The sequence below is a fragment of the Scyliorhinus torazame genome, chromosome 11, assembly GCF_047496885.1.
Source record: "Scyliorhinus torazame isolate Kashiwa2021f chromosome 11, sScyTor2.1, whole genome shotgun sequence".
NCBI classification, from domain to species: Eukaryota; Metazoa; Chordata; class Chondrichthyes; order Carcharhiniformes; family Scyliorhinidae; genus Scyliorhinus; species Scyliorhinus torazame.
Window position 1 is genome coordinate 182649469 of NC_092717.1, and position 18059 is coordinate 182667527.

The window sequence follows — 18059 nt, forward strand, 5'->3', positions numbered from 1 at the left end:
GGTGACCTTTCCACTCCCCAACGGACTTTCAGCCGCTTTTTTCAAGGCCGTTTTTTTGCTGGTCTTCGACATTCTTCACCTCGGTGCTGTCTCCCGACTTTTACTGCCTTCGCTGGCCCTAGGACCGGGCGTTAACCCCCGACAATGCCGTTCCCGAACGGGAGCCCTCCAACGCGTGGCTGCCTCCCTCCCGCCGTCACCGGAAGTCCTCTTGTCCATTTCGGAGCATCACACATTTGAAAGTATATGAAGGGTGTGGAAAAAAAAATTAATGAGAACAGTTCCAGCGATGAGGGAGTTCAGTCGCAAGGATCGAGTGGAGAAATTGGGGCTATACACTTTCAGGAAGAGAAGATTAAGAGAGGAGACAGAGGTGTTCCGATTGATGGGAAGATCAAGAATCAAAGGACGCTGACTTACGGCGACTGGCAAAAGAAGCAATGGCAACATGAGGGAAAACTTTACATAGTTACAGGTTAGGGTCTGGAATGTAATACCCAAGAGTGTGATAGTCTCAGATTCAATCTTGGCTTTCAAAGGGGAATTGGATAACTATCGGACGAGAAATAAATGAAGAGCTACAGGGAAAGGGCATTAGAGTGGGACAAGCTGAATTGTTCTTGAAAAAAGCCAGCACTGGCAAATTGGGCCAAATGGTCTCCTTTGTGCTGTAACCATTCTATGACTTCACAATTATGTATTTAACAATGCAGTGAGTATTCCCTCAGCCACCAAGACCATTAACTGAAAGCTGCTGGTACTGAATGGCTGCAGGGTCTGCTTATGTAACAGGAGCACTTCAAATAAATTTCCATAGGGAAGTGTTTTAAAACTGTTTCAGAATAGGATAGAGCACAATGTAATTCATGGGATATTAAAGCAAATAAACTGTGAAATAATATCAGTTAGTCTGTGGTGAAAGTGAAAGACCAACTCGGTTGAAACCAGATATGAGATTATAGATGGCCTTGCCAAAGCAAAAGAGAGGCGGAGCTCTTTATTCCATAATGCCATTTTTGTCCAACACAAAAAACAGTGCAAAGAACCATTCAGCCCTTCATATCAGTGTGGGTGTCACAGGGAGTCTATTTACATCCATCTCCCACATACTTCATTTTTTCGTTTGTAAGCAGTCATCGAATTGCCACAGAAATGTTAGTGGTTCACTTCTAAACAGATTAATATGCATTTATGCAGTGCCTTTAACATTGTAAAACTTACCAAGCTACTTAGGGCTAACGAACAAAAGTTGCCACTTTATGGCAAAGAGATGTAGGACAGGTGACCGAAGGCTTGGTCAAAGAGGGATATTTTAAGCAGCAACTTAAAGGATGAGAAGGGGATGGAAAGGCAGATGGGTTTACGGAGGGAAGTTAGAGCCAAGGGCCTTGGCAGCCAATGGTGCAGTGAAGAAAACAGGGCATGCACCATGGGTGAGAATTGGAAGAGCACAGACATGTGGGTTGTCCGGGGAGGATATCTCCATCATTCTGGTTACATATTAATAGTTGAAATAATATTTTACAACCTATATTTTTGAAACTTGGAACTGCTTTGAATTCATCACCTCCCTAGTGTATAGAGGCATAGATTTTAAAATCTTAATTTCTCTCAAAGCTTCGTCAACTTTTTCTCCGATAGTTGTCAAAGTCAGACCTATGTTCAAAGAGGTCTTGGACAGATTCATCAGCTCCATGCTTTTATAGTCACTAGCACACTTCCTTAATATCCAGAGTAATCTCAAACTTGGTTTGCGGAGAGATGCCATATGACAGAGTGCAGCATGTTTTGTCAGCTCTTCAGCTTTGCAGAGGATTTAATGAAGCAAATGTAATGTTGCAAAATATACACAACTGAAGAGTACAATCAACAAATTTATTCAGGATTGTCTCCATAAATTACTCCCAAAATTAAACGAGGTTGTATTCTGAAACAACTTTGTAACCAAGTATTCCAGCCAAGCCTGCAAGATTAAAAGTGATCAGAAACACTCACCTCCAGGAGCAGCAGAGTTTCCTGATCCGTCCAGTCCCTGGCTGCACTGGCCTTACTTTGCTGAAAGACAGAGTCACAGCAGAGAAATATAAACATCGAAATGGAGACAGTATTTGAACCAACTTGTACATTCCAATTTTCAATATTTCGCTCAGTTTTCACACCAGTCACATCACAAACATGCTTCCATCCTCCATCCAAAGCACAAACTTTTTCAGGCATACGCTCTTGCAGAGGTCAGCAGCCTTCCTGTGCTTTTCTAAATGGTCATGTTTCACCCAAGAACTAAGGGCATCGATGGGGTATTTTACTGTGGAGAATATCAACGTTTATCCAGAACCTGTTCCCATGCAATCAGTGCAGCCATATTTTCGAGATGATGTGCAGATGCCGGCATTGGATTGGGGTGAGCACAGGAAGAAGTCTTACAATACCAGGTTAAAGTCCAACAGGTTTGTTTTGAATCACTAGCTTTCGGAGCACTGCTCCTTCCTCTGGTGAATGGAGTTCTCCTCAGTTCACCTGAGGAAGGAGCAGTGCTCTCCGAAAGCTAGTGATACGAAACAAACCTGTTGGGCTTTAACCTGGTGTTGTAAGACTTCTTTCCATGTTTTCGAGAGATATTGCAGGGTGGGAAGAAGGATCAGCTTCCTCTTTTTTCCCAACAAATGCCCCTGAAGATGGAACAAGCTTCAATCTGTTCATTGAATCAACCATCTCAGGATAAATGTTGCACCACATCAGTATCCTACCAAAGATGGCCATTTTAGTTGATTAATGTGAATTTGAAATGACATTTTTAGGTCGTAATCTCTGACCCCATTTAGTTTTATTTCACTTTGATTTCTTTCCCCACTCACTTTTGCTTTCGGACAGCTATTCAGCATCCGGCCATTCACACTTCTTTTGGACATAATTTCTTTCTTTGCTGGTGCCATTACCACTCCCATTGACCTTGCAAATTTTGTCTCTAATCTCTCCTGCCCTTCACTTTGTTCTTCCCACCCTCCCTTTTCAACTGCTCAAAGCGTACAAGATTTCTAACTTTTCCCGTTCTGATGCAAAGTCACGGACTAAAATTTCAACTCTCTCACCACAAATGCTGCCAGAACATGAGTATTTCCAGCATTTTCTGTTTTGATTTCAGATTTCCAGTACTCTCAATGTTTTGCTTTTATTACATATAAAATACAACTCAGCATAGTGCAGTCTAATTTACTGTATAGTTTTGAATTTTTTTTTTTAAAGAGGACAATGAACGCGTCTCTGGTCTGCAATTACATTTACCAATTTCAAAAATTGGAACACCTTGATTCATGGATCAACAACCCCAAGCTCTTGCCAAAGAAACTTAAACTTAAATTTGGAAGCAAAATGAGCAAAGTTAAAGCAACAAACAGCTGAGCTCCTGTCTACAACCTAATTGTAGAATGCTTCAAATCAGAGTCTTCAATAAAGGGGAATCATAGTGGGCATGAGAACACAGGATTATTTGGAGTTTGAGAGAGGGATATTAGTACTCAATTATGTTAGTGAAGTCCACTAGTTTGAAAAATTGTTACAAGGAGCTAATCGATCCCACAATGAACAGACCAGATCAAAACTCTGTAGTGCTATCACATTCAGTCACGGGTGGCAGTGGACAATTAAACAACTAACCGGAGGTTGCCACTCCACTAACATAGTCAACAACTGGGGAGCCCAGCAAGCCAAAAGTAAAAAACACTGAAGCATTTGTAACCATCTTTAGCCTTCAGTGCAGAGCGTATTACTCAGCCTTCTCCTGAGGTGCCAGGCAACACATATGCCACAATTTGATTCACTCCACAGAATATCAAGAAACAGCTGAAGGCACTGGACACCGCAAAGTGCACAAGCCCTGGTCAGATCCCAACTGTAGAATCGAAGATCAGTGCTTCAAAAATATCCAAATCTCTAGCCAAACTGTTCCAATGCAGCTCCGACAATGTGAAACATTGCCCAGGTACATCCTGTCCACAAAAAGGGAGGAGAAATTTGATGTGCCCATTCACCATTTCATCAGATTGCTCTCAATCAACAGCCAAGTAATGGAAGTACATGTCAACAGTGCTATCAAAGGGCAGCATGGTGGCACAGGGGTTAGCATTGCTGCTTCACGGCGCCGGGGTCCCAGGTTCGATCCCGGTTCTGGGTCACTGTCCGTGTGGAGTTTGCACATTCTCCCAGTGTTTGCATGGGCTTTGCCCCCACAACCCAAAGATGTGCAGGGTAGGTGGATTGGACACGTTAAATTGCCCCTTAATTGGAAAAAATGTATTGGGTACTCTAAATTTTTTTTTTTTTTAAACAGTGCTATCAAGTGCTCGATTTGGGATCACAAGGGACACTCAGCCCCAGACCTTCAAACATAGACAGAACAGCTGAATTTTAATAAGTGGGGCAGCATTTAACCAAGTATGGCATCAAGGGGCCCAACACAATTGAAGTCAATGGAAGGGTGGGGAAACTTTCCACTGTTTGGAGTCACACATCTTCCGGAAAGGAAGACAGTTGTGGTTGTTTGAGTACAGTCATCTCATTTCCAGGACATCATTGCAGGAGTTCCTTAAGGCAGTGTGCTATGCTCAATCATCTTCAAATGCATCAATGACCTTCTCTCCATCATAAAAATCAGAGGGGAGGATGCTCGCTGATGATTGCAGCGATCAGTACTTACAAATAGAGAAAATAGGAGGAGAAACCCATTCAGCCCTTCGAGCCTGCGCCATCATTCATTATCATGGCTGATCACACAACTCCGTAATCTGTTCCCGCTTTCCCACCCCCCCCCCCCCCCCCACCCCCCCACCCCCCATTTCCTTTGATACCCAAAGCTATATCCAGCTGCTTCTTGAAAACATACAATGTTTTAGCCTCAAGGACCTTCTGTGGTCGTGAATTCCACAGGCACACCAAGCTCTGGGGTGAAAAAATATCTCATCTCAGTCCTAAAAGGTCCTCACCATCGGGAACATCCTTCCTGCATTTACCTTTCGTAAATGCTCATATACTGAAGCAGCTCATGGCTGCATGCAGGAAAATCTGGACAACATTCCAGCTTGGGCTAATAAGTGCCAAGTAACATGCAACACAAATGCCAGGCAATGACCACCTCCAACAAGTAAGAAAGCAAACATCCACCATTGACATTCAATGACATTATGATCGTTACATACTCCACTATCAACATCCGGAGGGTTGCCACTGACCAGAATTTGAACTGGATCAGCCATATAACGACAATGGCTGGACTTCTGGTGGCAACCATGATGTGAGTGGACGCACACAGGGCAGCTCCTGCTTGAAGGTGTACAAAAGAGCTCTTTTTACCCCAAATCGGGTGCAACTTCGCCGGAATAGTGTAACTGAAGGTCAGAGGTTACCAAACCTAGCAGGTGAAGGATCTGGCCAAGGATTTGGAAGAGACCTGTGTCGCAGCAGCTAGTGGAAAGATAGCGGAGGGGGAAGGGTCAGTGCAAGTTGGCAAGGCCCAGGTGGAACAGTCAAGGAAGAATCCCGCCAGCAGAGGAAGGAGATGCGGGAGGATCGCTCAAAGGCCATCAAGGGGCTGTAGTACCCCTGAAGGGCTTGATGGGAGAGGGTGGAAAAATGTCTGGAGGCTCAGGGTTCGCAGATCCGAGAGATCAAGAGGATGAACTCTGAACAGTAGTAGAGTGGTGGCATTGGAGCTCTTAAGAGACCTTTGCAAGAGGCTGTGAGCAAAGGTGGAGGAGCAGGAAAACAGGTCGAGGAGGCAGAATCTGCAAATAGTTGGGCTGCCTGAAGGAATGGACGGTGCAAGTGCCACGAGGTATATTTCGAGGATGTTGGCGGGGCTGCTAGCAAAGGGGATGCTGGACAAGGCCCCCCGAAGTGGACAAAGCGCACAGGTCTCTGAGGCAGAAACCAAGAGCTGGGGAGCCGCCATGAGCGATGATTGAGAGACTCCACAAGTTTGTGGAGAAAGAGAAGATCTTGCAGTGGGCCAGGGAGAAGCAGAACTGTGAATGGGAGGGGAACAAGGTCCGAATATACCAGGACATTTGAGCTGAACTGGCAAAACGGCATGCGGGATTCAACTGAGCCACGGCGATGTTATATCGACAGCAGATCAGGTCTGGGGTGTTCTACCCAGCGAACTACGGATGACTTATGACATATAATTCTGAGGCCCCAGAAGCAGCCCATGGATTTATGGGCTGATGCCTCAGAACCCAATTATGCCAGACTTTTCCAAACCTGGGCAGAAAAGTAGAGCTGCAGCAAGACTTACAGCTTTCAACCAGGGATATCCGCAACTTTGAAGAAGGTATACTCTGGCTCTCAGGGATTGTTCTGGAGAAAACAGGGCCTGTATCTGACAAGGTCAAGACCCATGGGAAGACCTTTCTCAAACACATCAACTACCTGAAGAAGCGAGAGCCCGCAACAGAGGGCATCTGGGCCAGGGGCATCGGTACCTCTACCTCACCGGGAACCACTCCTTAGCCAAGGCGTGCAAACCACTGTGGCCCAACACCTGGACCATCAAGATGATAACGACTCTGGCTCAGAGATGGGACAGTGAAGCATCCACACCTGCAGATGATGTCATGTCCGGGGCCAAGTGCAGGCAATAATCCTCTGGAGATTGTCCAAAAAAGGGCAGTTTACCAACCATTATACACCACCCGACCCAGCCCTCTCTGGTGGAAGCACAGTCATGTGCGAAGCCGTGCACAAGACCTCCTCAGATGGTTGCAAATGGGAACATTTGGACTGCCGGGAGGGGGGTGGGGCGACGACCCCACGAGGCCCACGGGAATACCTTGACCGATCTCCCCATGGAACTCGTGGATTAAGAGTTTTCCTGCTCGTGGGTGGAGGCCCATCCAGCTGTGGCCTGTAAGAATAGAGTCTAAACGCTGGCCCTGACAGGGATCGGCATGTTGGTTGCCCAAAGGGGCTGTATTGTGTAAATAGTTAACTGCCGTGGGCAAACATTACGTGACCTTGATTTAAAACCTAGGTTCTTCTTACTGCTGGCTTCCTGGGTCTTAATAGTTGGGAATATACCACTGAGTCAAAATCCTAAAGTGTTTTCCACAACAGAACTGTGGGGTACTTACATCACATTGATTCCCACAGTTAAGTAAGGTGGCTCACCAACACCTCTCGAGAGCAAATGCTGCAGTGATGCGCAGATTCCATGAAATGAAAAAAAACACTTGTGTACTGGACAACTGCAAACCTCTGACAACAACTGCTGGAGTTGACCTGCAAAGAGCAATAAACTTTGGGAATTCTCCTGCGTTTTGCAGATAACTTTTTTAAATTCTCATGTATAGAGTTTCCTTTTAAAAATTATTAGGGATTTGGTTCCATCACAGTTTTTCGTTGGGTAGTCCCAATCAAGGATCCTATGCTTAACTTTTTCAAGTAAAAATAAAATACTTACTTTTGCTAAAGTGCCCTTCTTGGTGTACATATCAGTACGCAGGCCAAAGTTCTGTAGGTCGGCCGGTTTGTCCTTTGGTTTTTCTGGAAAGTTCAACATCTGCTGAGAGGCAGGAATCTGCACAAGGAGTTTGAGATTTAAGAGAATATCGTACAAAATAATAATTTGGAAAACTAAGCCAATCATAGAAGTCAATTGTTGATTTCAGGTTTTTGAACTGAAAGAGTTGCTAAATGAACATACCACACAATCAATTGCAAACAGGAAAACATGCATCAGAATATGAAACCAAGTTGAGAAAAAATGTCACGGAGGCCTAACTCAAGGCAGAAAAACAGCCAACTTGGCACCTGCAAGACCAAAAAATATCTAGGAGGGGGAAATCGGTCCATTGAGCCTGCTTGGCCATTTGTTAAGATCAGGCATGGCTGATGTATTATGGCCTTAACTTCACTTTCCTGCCAGCCTCCAGTAACCCTCTAAGCCCTGTTGTAGAAAAATTTGACAAACTGCCTTGAATACAGTCCATGACCCAGTCTCCACTACTCTGCAAACAGAATTCCAAAAGTTAGAGCAATTTCGAAACTGCTTACCTTCTAGCATGAGATCGCACTTAGAGGAGCGAGCATCCTCACAACTGCGTCCCCTAGCTACAAGAATCCCCCACAAGGGGAAACCTCCTCTCAGCACCCACCCAGTCAAGTGGCCTCAGGATCTTATGTTTCAATAAGGTCACCTCTCACTCTTTTAAACTCCACCGAGTAGAGGCCCAACCCGCTCAACTTGGCAAACCCTTCACTCCAGTGTTTGAAACATCGGCAAATGTTGCATAGTGAAAATTCAAAATAAAAATGTAATTCAAGGAAGGAATTGCTGGTCTACTCAAATTGTAGCCAATTTTTTCTCTAGTCAAACGACAATGAGGAACTGCTGTGCGGTTCCAATATTTTCTGTGTTTAAACCCAACAGAGAAACCACTGAAATGAATGCATGTTATGAGAACCTATTTCCACAATGCAAGCAGGAAAAAGAAAGCATGCTACTCAATTCCCAAATTAATTAGTAAATAATCTTGCACACTGGCCCCTCTCCCAGCAGGTTAGATTGAGGGGTGGGGCACCAATAGACAGAGCAAAGAGAAGACTAACAATTGATTTCTTGCGTCTTACTTGAGGAGTCCGGAGATGAACTGGTACCAAGCCCGAAGGAGTATCCGCGAGAACATTGAAGTGAGGGGTAGGAGGAGGACCCATGGGCAGAGGTCGACTGTCGGCATCCACTTGGTAATTCACAAGGCCCCACTGTTCCAGGAATGCATGAACCCTGAAGAAAGTAACGTGCACATGAATGTGCACAGTAAAACATCACAACATGCAATCTGCCATTTTGATGTTATTTCAGGACCACCATAGTCTCTTCTCCTCCTCTTCCGCACCCCCACCATCAGATATGATATATGTGTAAGCAGAACAGTTCAGAGGGACACAAGTTGGCAGGTAACTCCCTCTAGACAGACGTTAAACCAATGAAAAAGTAAAGGCACTGCTTAAACCCCAACCCAATGAAATCTTCAAAACCCAGCCACTAAGTTTAACAAAAAAAAAAATCTTGATGCAAAGCCAGTAAAAAGTCCAATTTTAAAATCGATACAAATATCCAGTTCATACATTAATTCAAGCAAAGCTTCAAATTTTAGTACTAAAATAATGGAAACATCATTTACTTAAGCAACAAAATAAATTTAAAATTGTAAAGGTATGACAGTAAAATGGTCACGCTTGGTTTAATGTCAACACACTCATCTCAGCATCAGGGATTCAAATACCATCAAGGTGAAAGCAAGAGAAAAGAAAGAGCAGAGAAAAGAGACCAAGGGAGAGCATCCACTACCCCAAAACCATTCCCTCAAGTACACTAGATTTATATCCCAAATTTATCGAGTGCCATGGAGTCATTTTTTGCTACTTTTGGGAAAGTATCACAACTAAAGCAACCACCAGATATCTGGACATTTATAATTCAAGGACAGCTGTGAGAGAGAGCCCAGGTGGTCTCCTCCATGCTGCCTCCAGATGTGTCCATGTATTTTGAACAGACCAAGGCTGTCATCCTAACTACCAGAGTTAGTTCCAGAGGCATATCGACAGCAATTCTAGAATGCTCACAAGGAACCCACACAAACCGCCATCAAGTTTGAAATGCAGAAGCAAACTGCCTTTAACACATGGTCGTTAAAAAGTCCACAACACGGCAGCACGGTGGCACAATGGTTAGCACTGCTGCCTACGGCACCGAGGACCCAGTTTGATTCCGGCCTGGGTCACTATTCGTGTGGAGTTTGCACATTCTCCCAGTGACTGCATGGGTTTCACCCCCACAATCCAAAGATGTGCAGGTTACGTGGATTGGCCACACTAAATTGCCCCTTTGGAAAAAAATAATTAGGTACTCAAACAAAAAATGTTTTTAAAGTCCACTACACCCATGAGGATTGCACAATTGATAACGTTAGAGCAATTTCGAAACTGCTTAGCTTCTAGCATGAGATCGCACTTAAGAGGAGCGAGCATCGGGGGGGGGTGGGAGGGGGGAATTATTGGGCTGCTGCTGCTGGGGAGAGGGGGGAGCTGGTATGGGGTGGGAGGGCACCGCCTGGGGGGGACACAGCTGCGTGGGAACCAGGTGAGGAGCTGGAAAAAGGGGGTGGCTAATCGACACGGGGGGGGGGTAAAAAGCCCCCCAACCCGGCTGATCACGTGGAACGTGAGAGGGCTGAACGGGCCGATAAAGAGGGCATGGGTACTCGCACACCTTAAGAAACTTAAGGCAGACGTGGTAATGTTACAGGAAACGCACTTGAAACTGATAGACCAGGTGAGACTACGCAAAGGTTGGGTGGGGCAGGTGTTCCATTCGGGGCTAGATGCGAAAAACAGGGGGGTAGCTATATTAGTGGAGAAGCGGGTAATGTTTGAGGCAAAGACTATAGTGGCGGATAGCGGGGGCAGATACGTGATGGTGAGTGGCAAACTACAGGGGGAGACGGTGGTTTGGGTAAACGTATATGCCCCGAACTGGGATGATGCCAATTTTATGAGGCGTATGCTAGGACGCATCCCGGACCTAGAGGTGGGAAAGTTGGTAATGGGGGGAGATTTCAATACGGTGTTGGAACCAGGGCTGGACAGGTCGAGGTCCAGGACTGGAAGGAGGCCGGCAGCAGCCAAGGTGCTTAAAGATTTTATGGAGCAGATGGGAGGAGTAGACCCGTGGAGATTTAGCAGACCTAGGAGTAAGGAGTTCTCGTTTTTCTCCTATGTCCACAAAGTCTATTCGCGAATAGACTTTTTTGTTTTGGGAAGGGCGTTGATCCCGAAGGTGAGGGGAACAGAGTATACGGCTATAGCCATTTCGGATCACGCTCCACATTGGGTGGACTTGGAGATAGGGGAGGAAACAGAAGGGCGCCCACCCTGGAGAATGGACATGGGACTAATGGCAGATGAGGGGGTGTGTCTAAGGGTGAGGGGGTGCATTGAAAAGTATTTGAAACTCAATGATAATGGGGAGGTCCAGGTGGGAGTGGTCTGGGAGGCGCTGAAGGCAGTGGTTCGAGGGGAGCTGATATCAATAAGGGCACATAAAGGAAAGCAGGAGAGTAGGGAACGGGAGCGGTTGCTGCAAGAACTTCTGAGGGTGGACAGGCAATATGCGGAGGCACCGGAGGAGGGACTGTACAGGGAAAGGCAAAGGCTACACGTAGAATTTGACTTGCTGACGACGGGTACTGCAGAGGCACAGTGGAGGAAGGCACAGGGTGTACAGTACGAATATGGGGAGAAGGCGAGCAGGTTGCTGGCCCACCAATTGAGGAAGAGGGGAGCAGCGAGGGAAATAGGGGGAGTGAGGGATGAGGAAGGAGAGATGGAGCGGGGAACGGAGAGAGTGAATGGAGTGTTCAAGACATTATATAAAAAATTATACGAAGCTCAACCCCCGGATGGGAGGGAGAGAATGATGGGCTTTATGGACCGGCTGGAATTTCCCAAGGTGGAGGAGCAGGAAAGGGTGGGACTGGGAGCACAGATTGAAATAGAGGAAGTAGTGAAAGGAATTAGGAGCATGCAGGCGGGGGAGGCTCCGGGACCGGATGGATTCCCAGTTGAATTTTACAGGAAATATGTGGTCTTGCTCGCCCCGCTACTGATGAGGACCTTTAATGAGGCAAAGGAAAGGGGACAGCTGCCCCCGACTATGTCTGAGGCAACGATATCGCTTCTCCTAAAGAAGGAAAAGGACCCGCTGCAATGCGGGTCCTATAGACCTATTTCCCTCCTAAATGTAGACGCTAAGATTCTGGCCAAGGTAATGGCAATGAGGATAGAGGATTGTGTCCCGAGGGTGGTCCATGAGGACCAAACCGGGTTTGTGAAGGGGAGACAGCTGAATACGAATATACGGAGGCTGCTAGGGGTAATGATGATGCCCCCACCAGAGGGGGAAGCGGAGATAGTGGTGGCGATGGATGCCGAGAAAGCATTTGATAGAGTGGAGTGGGATTATTTGTGGGAGGTGCTGAGGAGATTTGGTTTTGGAGATGAGTATGTTGGATGGGTGCAGCTGTTGTATAGGGCCCCAGTGGCGAGTGTGGTCGCGAATGGACGGGGATCTGCATACTTTCGGCTCCATAGAGGGACAAGGCAGGGATGCCCTCTGTCCCCATTACTGTTTGCACTGGCGATTGAGCCCCTGGCAATAGCATTGAGGGGTTCCAAGAAGTGGAGGGGAATACTTAGAGGAGGAGAAGAACACCGGGTATCTCTGTATGCGGATGATTTGTTGTTATATGTAGCGGACCCGGCGGAGGGGATGCCAGAGATAATGCGGACACTTCGGGAGTTTGGAGAATTCTCAGGATATAAACTGAACATGGGGAAAAGTGAGTTGTTTGTGGTGCATCCAGGGGAGCAGAGCAGAGAAATAGAGGACTTTCCACTGAGGAAGGTAACAAGGGACTTTCGTTACTTGGGGATCCAGATAGCTTAGAATTGGGGTACATTGCATAGGTTAAATTTAACGCGATTGGTGGAACAAATGGAGGAGGACTTCAAGAGATGGGACATGGTATCCCTGTCACTGGCAGGGAGGGTGCAGGCGGTTAAAATGGTAGTCCTCCCGAGATTCCTCTTTGTGTTTCAGTGCCTCCCGGTGGTGATCACGAAGGCTTTTTTCAAAAGGATCGAAAAGAGTATCATGAGTTTTGTGTGGGCCGGGAAGACCCCGAGAGTGAGGAAGGGATTCTTACAGCGTAGTAGGGATAGGGGGGGGCTGGCACTACCGAGCCTAAGTGAGTACTACTGGGCCGCCAATATCTCAATGGTGAGTAAGTGGATGGGAGAAGAGGAGGGAGCGGCGTGGAAGAGATTAGAGAGGGCGTCCTGTAGGGGGACAAGCCTACAAGCTATGGTGATGGCCCCATTACCGTTCTCACTGAAGAAATACACCACAAGCCCGGTGGTGGTGGCGACTTTGAAAATTTGGGGACAGTGGAGACGGCATAGGGGAAAGACGGGAGCCTTGGTGGGGTCCCCGATAAGAAATAACCACAGGTTTGCCCCGGAGAGAATGGATGGAGGATTTGGAATATGGCAAAGAGCAGGAGTAACGCAACTGCAAGATCTGTTTGTAGATGGGAAGTTCGCAAGTCTGGGAGCGCTGACCGAGAAATATGGGTTGCCCCAAGGGAATGCATTCCGATATATGCAACTGAGGGCTTTTGCGAGGCAGCAGGTGAGGGAATTCCCGCAGCTCCCGACGCATGCGGTGCAGGACAGAGTAATCTCAAAGACATGGGTGGGGGATGGTAAGGTGTCAGATATATATAGAGAAATGAGGGACGAGGGGGAGATTATGGTAGATGAGCTGAAAGGGAAATGGGAAGAAGAGCTGGGGGAGGAGATTGAGGAGGGGCTGTGGGCGGATGCCCTAAGTAGGGTAAACTCATCGTCCTCGTGTGCCAGGCTAAGCCTGATTCAATTTAAGGTGTTACACAGGGCGCATATGACTGGAGCACGGCTCAGTAAATTCTTTGGGGTAGAGGATAGGTGTGCGAGATGCTCGAGAAGCCCAGCGAATCACACCATCATGTTCTGGTCATGTCCGGCACTACAGGGGTTCTGGGTGGGGGTGACAAAGGTGCTTTCGAAAGTAGTGGGGGTCCAGGTCGAACCAAGCTGGGGGTTGGCTATATTTGGGGTTGCACAAGAGCCGGGAGTGCAGGAGGCGAGAGAGGCCGGTGTTTTGGCCTTTGCGTCCCTAGTAGCCCGGCGCAGGATACTGTTGACGTGGAAGGAAGCCAAGCCACCGGGGGTGGAGACCTGGATAAATGACATGGCAGGGTTTATAAAGCTGGAACGGATTAAGTTCGTCCTAAGGGGATCGGCTCAAGGGTTCACCAGGCGGTGGGAACCGTTTGTCGAATACCTCACAGAAAGATAGAGGGAATGGAAAGGAAGGAGGCAGCAGCAGCAGCCCGGGGTGGGGGGGGGGGGGGGGGGGGAAAATCGGACGGACGACCAGAAGGAGTCTCAGGGTTATTAATATATATGTATAATATGTATAGGTCGTTGCTATAAATAATTGTATATTGGACTGTTAAATCATATTTTTGGAGAGTGTTTATCTGAGACAAGGCAGTTGCCATTTAGTTTTAGTTATTTATTCTTTGTTTATAAAACAGGTCATTGTTATTTATACTGTTATATTATTGTGTGAAGGATACACAATGTACTGTGATGGTTGACCAAAAATTTTCAATGAAATATTTTTTTTAAAAAGAGGAGCGAGCATCCTCACAACCCAGAATGCAGCCCTCGTAGCAGATAACTACAATTGCACTCCTCAGTCTAGCCACGCAGGCAAGAACCTTTCCAAACCATTTCCTGACCATTGGAAAAGATAAATGACAGTAAAGAAAACACAAATGAGGGTGCAAGAAGCTTGCCAGCAGCCCAAAAGGAGAACAGCCAGAGACCTAAAAGAGGCCACTCCTGACTTCAGTACTGCAAGTTGTGATGAAAGCCATTGGGTCCAAAAAGGCTACAGCCCCATAATTCTCCAAAGAATGCTCCCAATGGGCACTGCAAAGTGTAATCAGGACACCTGCTCCAGAAACCTGGAGGGCATGGCACTACATGTCTGAGCCAGACAAACTCCCAGAGAGCATCCGGAGTGCAATGTCAACATTAACCACACACGCAATCCTGGTGACTTTGGCAAAGACACAAGCTGTCAATTGAGAAGTTGAGTGTGGATCAATTGCAAGCGAACTTAAAACACAAAGCTCATTCAAGGTCAGGGTATGTGGAACTTATGCAAGCCAAGAAAAGCACTGGGCGTCTTCCAACTTACGCTGCTTCAGGCAAATATTGGGCATCTCCAAGCAAGGTGCGCAGAATACAGAAGTAAACCAGCATGCAGGGATCCTCTGCATGTTTTGCTTCACAGGTCAGTGGCAGCTCCATTGGCTGGTTCACAAGAGCTTGATGTACAGCAGCCACATCCCCAAAGGGGAGCTTGCTATCGACATGCGATAAGTTACCCCACACACGGGATACAAGAATGTCTGAAAGCGAGATTTGAAGTTGACCAGGATCAGAGGCAATGCATGGGATGTCCTAGCTGTTGACCAGAGTGCATGGAGACAAGTAAAAAGGAATGCTGTGGAAAAAGCCGAGGACAAAAAAATGACCAGGTGGCAGGGGGGGGGGGGGGGGGGGGGGAAGAGCCCACAAGGAAGATTTAAAAATAAATCACATTGGCCTTGATCCAACCTAGAAGGCAGTGCTGCTCATTCGGATTCTGAAACCACAACACACTTTCAATACAGAAGTGACATGCACCTTTGGCACAAACCCATCGTCTCAGGAGATGGACAGATGCCAAAGTCAAAAAGTTAATGACTTTGTACATTGTAATTCCAACGTAAAAGTCCAAAATTTGCAGATATCAAATTGGGGGTGCGGTTAACAGCAAGGGTGATCTTAACAAAATGCAACAAGGACATAAGATAGGCTCACGGAATTAACAGATGGAATCTTAGAGAAGGGTTGCACTTTGGCAGCGAGGATGGGGAGATGCAAAATAAAGTTAATGGCTCAGTATTGTGCCAGGGTATTTATTTGCATAGACGTTTGGAAGTGACAGGATTGGGACCTTGGACTGTATAAACAAACATGCCAAGTACTAAAACAGGGAGGTTATGCTGAACCTTTATAAAACTTTGGTCAGACCGCATCCAGAATACTATGCCCAGTTCTGTACACCACATTTTAGAACAATATGACGGTCCTCGAGAGGACGGTTCGAGGTAGCTACATGGCCAGATTGGAGGAGCTGGAGTTATTCTTCTCAGAGCAAAGAAGATTGAAAGGAGATCTGATAGAGGTGTCGGAAATTATGACAGGTTTAGACAATATGGATAAAGCAAAGCTGTTCCCATTTGATGATCGACAAGACTGGGAAACACAGATGTGCAGGTTAGGTAGATTGGCCATGCTAAATTGCCCTTTGTGTCCAAAAAGGTTAAGTGGGGTTACTGGGTTACGGGGATAGGGTGGAGGTGTGCGCTTGGGCTGGGTGCTCCAAGGGCCAGTGCAGATTTGATGGGCCGAATGGCCTCCTTCAGCACTGTAAATTCTATGAAACTGCTAAAGAAAGTAGAATGGTCAACTTTGTGGAGATGCCGGCGTTGAACTGGGGTGAGCACAGTAAGAAGTCTTACAACACCAGGTTAAAGTCCAACAGATTTGTTTCGAATCAAAGTCCAACAGATTTGTTTTGAATCACTAGCTTTCGGAGCACTGCTCCTTCCTCAAGTGAATCTGCGGGGTGGGTGGTAGCAATGATGTGGAGATGCTGGCGTTGGACTGGGGTGACCACAGTAAGAAGTCTTACAACACCAGGTTGAAATCCAACCGGTTTGTTTTGAATCACTAGCTTCCGGAGCACTGCTCCTTCCTCAGGTGAATGACCCATTCACCCAAGGAAGGAGCAGTGCTCTGAAAGCTAGTGATTCGAAACAAACCTGTTGGACTTTAACCTAGTGTTGTAAGACTTCTTGATGATGTTCATCACTTGCCTACATATTTGCCCCCTACCACCAATCCCCCAGAAACAGATTGAACTTCAAAAACAGGGGTGGGGGGGGGGGGGGGGAGAGAGGAAAGAGCAGGCGAGGGACAGAATTATGTTTCCTTCAACAAAGATCTCACAACAGGGCAGCACGGTGGTGCTGTGGGTTAGCACTGTGGCCTCACGGCACCGAGGTCCCAGGTTCGGTCCCGTCTCTGGGTCACTGTCCGTGTGGAGTTTGCACATTCTCCCCATGTTTGCGTGGGTTTCGCCCTCACAACCCAAAAGATGTGCAGGTTAGGTGGATTGGCCACGCTAAATTGCCCCTTAATTGGAAAAGAAATTAATTGGGTACTGTCATGAGAACGTCTCTTTAAGAAATGTTCAGCTCAACGTGGCAATGATCCGTAAGTGGGTGATGGAGGGAGAGGGGGCGGCGTGGAAGAGGTTGGAGATGGCGTCCTGCAAAGGAACGAGCCTGGGGGCGCTGCAGACGGCACCGCTGCCGCTCTCGCCGATAAGGTACACCACAAGCCCGGTGGTGGCGGCAACGCTAAAGATCTGGGGGCAGTGGAGACGGCACAGGGGCGCGACGGCACAGGGGCGCGACGGCAGCCTCGGTGTGGTCCCCGATCAGAGACAACCATCTGTTTGTCCCAGGAAGGATGGACGGGGGGTTTCAGAGTTGGCATCGGGCAGGGATTAGAAGAATGAGGGACCTGTTTATTGAAGGGACGTTTGCGAGCTTAGGGGCGCTGGAAGAGAAGTTTGGGGTACCCCTGGGAAACACTTTCAGGTACATGCAAGTGAGGGCGTTTGTGAGGTGGTAGGTGAGGGAATTTCCGCTACTCCCGGCACAGGGGATTCAAGATAGGGTGATTTCGGGCGTATGGGTCGGGGAGGGCAAGGTGTCGGCGATATACCAGGAGATGAAAGAAGAGGGGGAGGCTTTGGTAGAGGAGCTGAAGGGTAAATGGGAAGAGGAGTTGGGGGAGGAGATTGAGGAGGGGCTATGGGCTGATGCCCTAAGTAGGGTTAATTCCTCTTCCTCGTGTGCCAGGCTTAGCCTGATACAATTTAAGGTGGTTCATAGAGCGCATATGACAGGGGCGAGGCTGAGTAGGTTCTTTGGGGTGGAGGACAGATGTGGGAGGTGCTCAGGAAGTCCGGCGAACCATGTCCATATGCTTTGGTCATGCCCGGCACTGGAGGGGAGTTGCTGGAACAGTATCTAAGGTGGTGAAAGTCCGGGTCAAGCCAAGCTGGGGGCTAGCACTATTTGGAGTAGTGGACGAGCCAGGGGTGCAGGAGGCGAAAGAGGCCGGCATTCTGGCCTTTGCATCCCTAGTAGCCCGGTGAAGGATCTTGCCAATGTGGAAGGAGGCGAAGCCCCCCAGCGTGGATGCCTGGATAAACGATATGGCTAGGTTTATCAAAAGTTGGAGAGGATAAAGTTTGCCTTGAGAGGGTCTGT

At 47.4% G+C, this 18059-nt stretch overlaps 1 protein-coding gene across 3 annotated transcripts in view; it reads right to left on the minus strand.

The window, feature by feature from the left end:
• smarcc1a (SWI/SNF related BAF chromatin remodeling complex subunit C1a) overlaps positions 1–18059 on the minus strand; it is a 288801-nt gene that overhangs the window by 145306 nt on the left and 125436 nt on the right. For all 3 annotated transcript variants that reach the window (XM_072468117.1, XM_072468118.1, XM_072468116.1), the window contains exons 17-19: positions 8623–8776; positions 7454–7570; positions 1996–2055 (exon numbers count right to left, since the gene is read on the minus strand). In XM_072468117.1, the coding sequence (XP_072324218.1) occupies positions 1996–2055; positions 7454–7570; positions 8623–8776 (331 nt within the window). The remainder of the gene's footprint in view (positions 1–1995; positions 2056–7453; positions 7571–8622; positions 8777–18059) is intronic.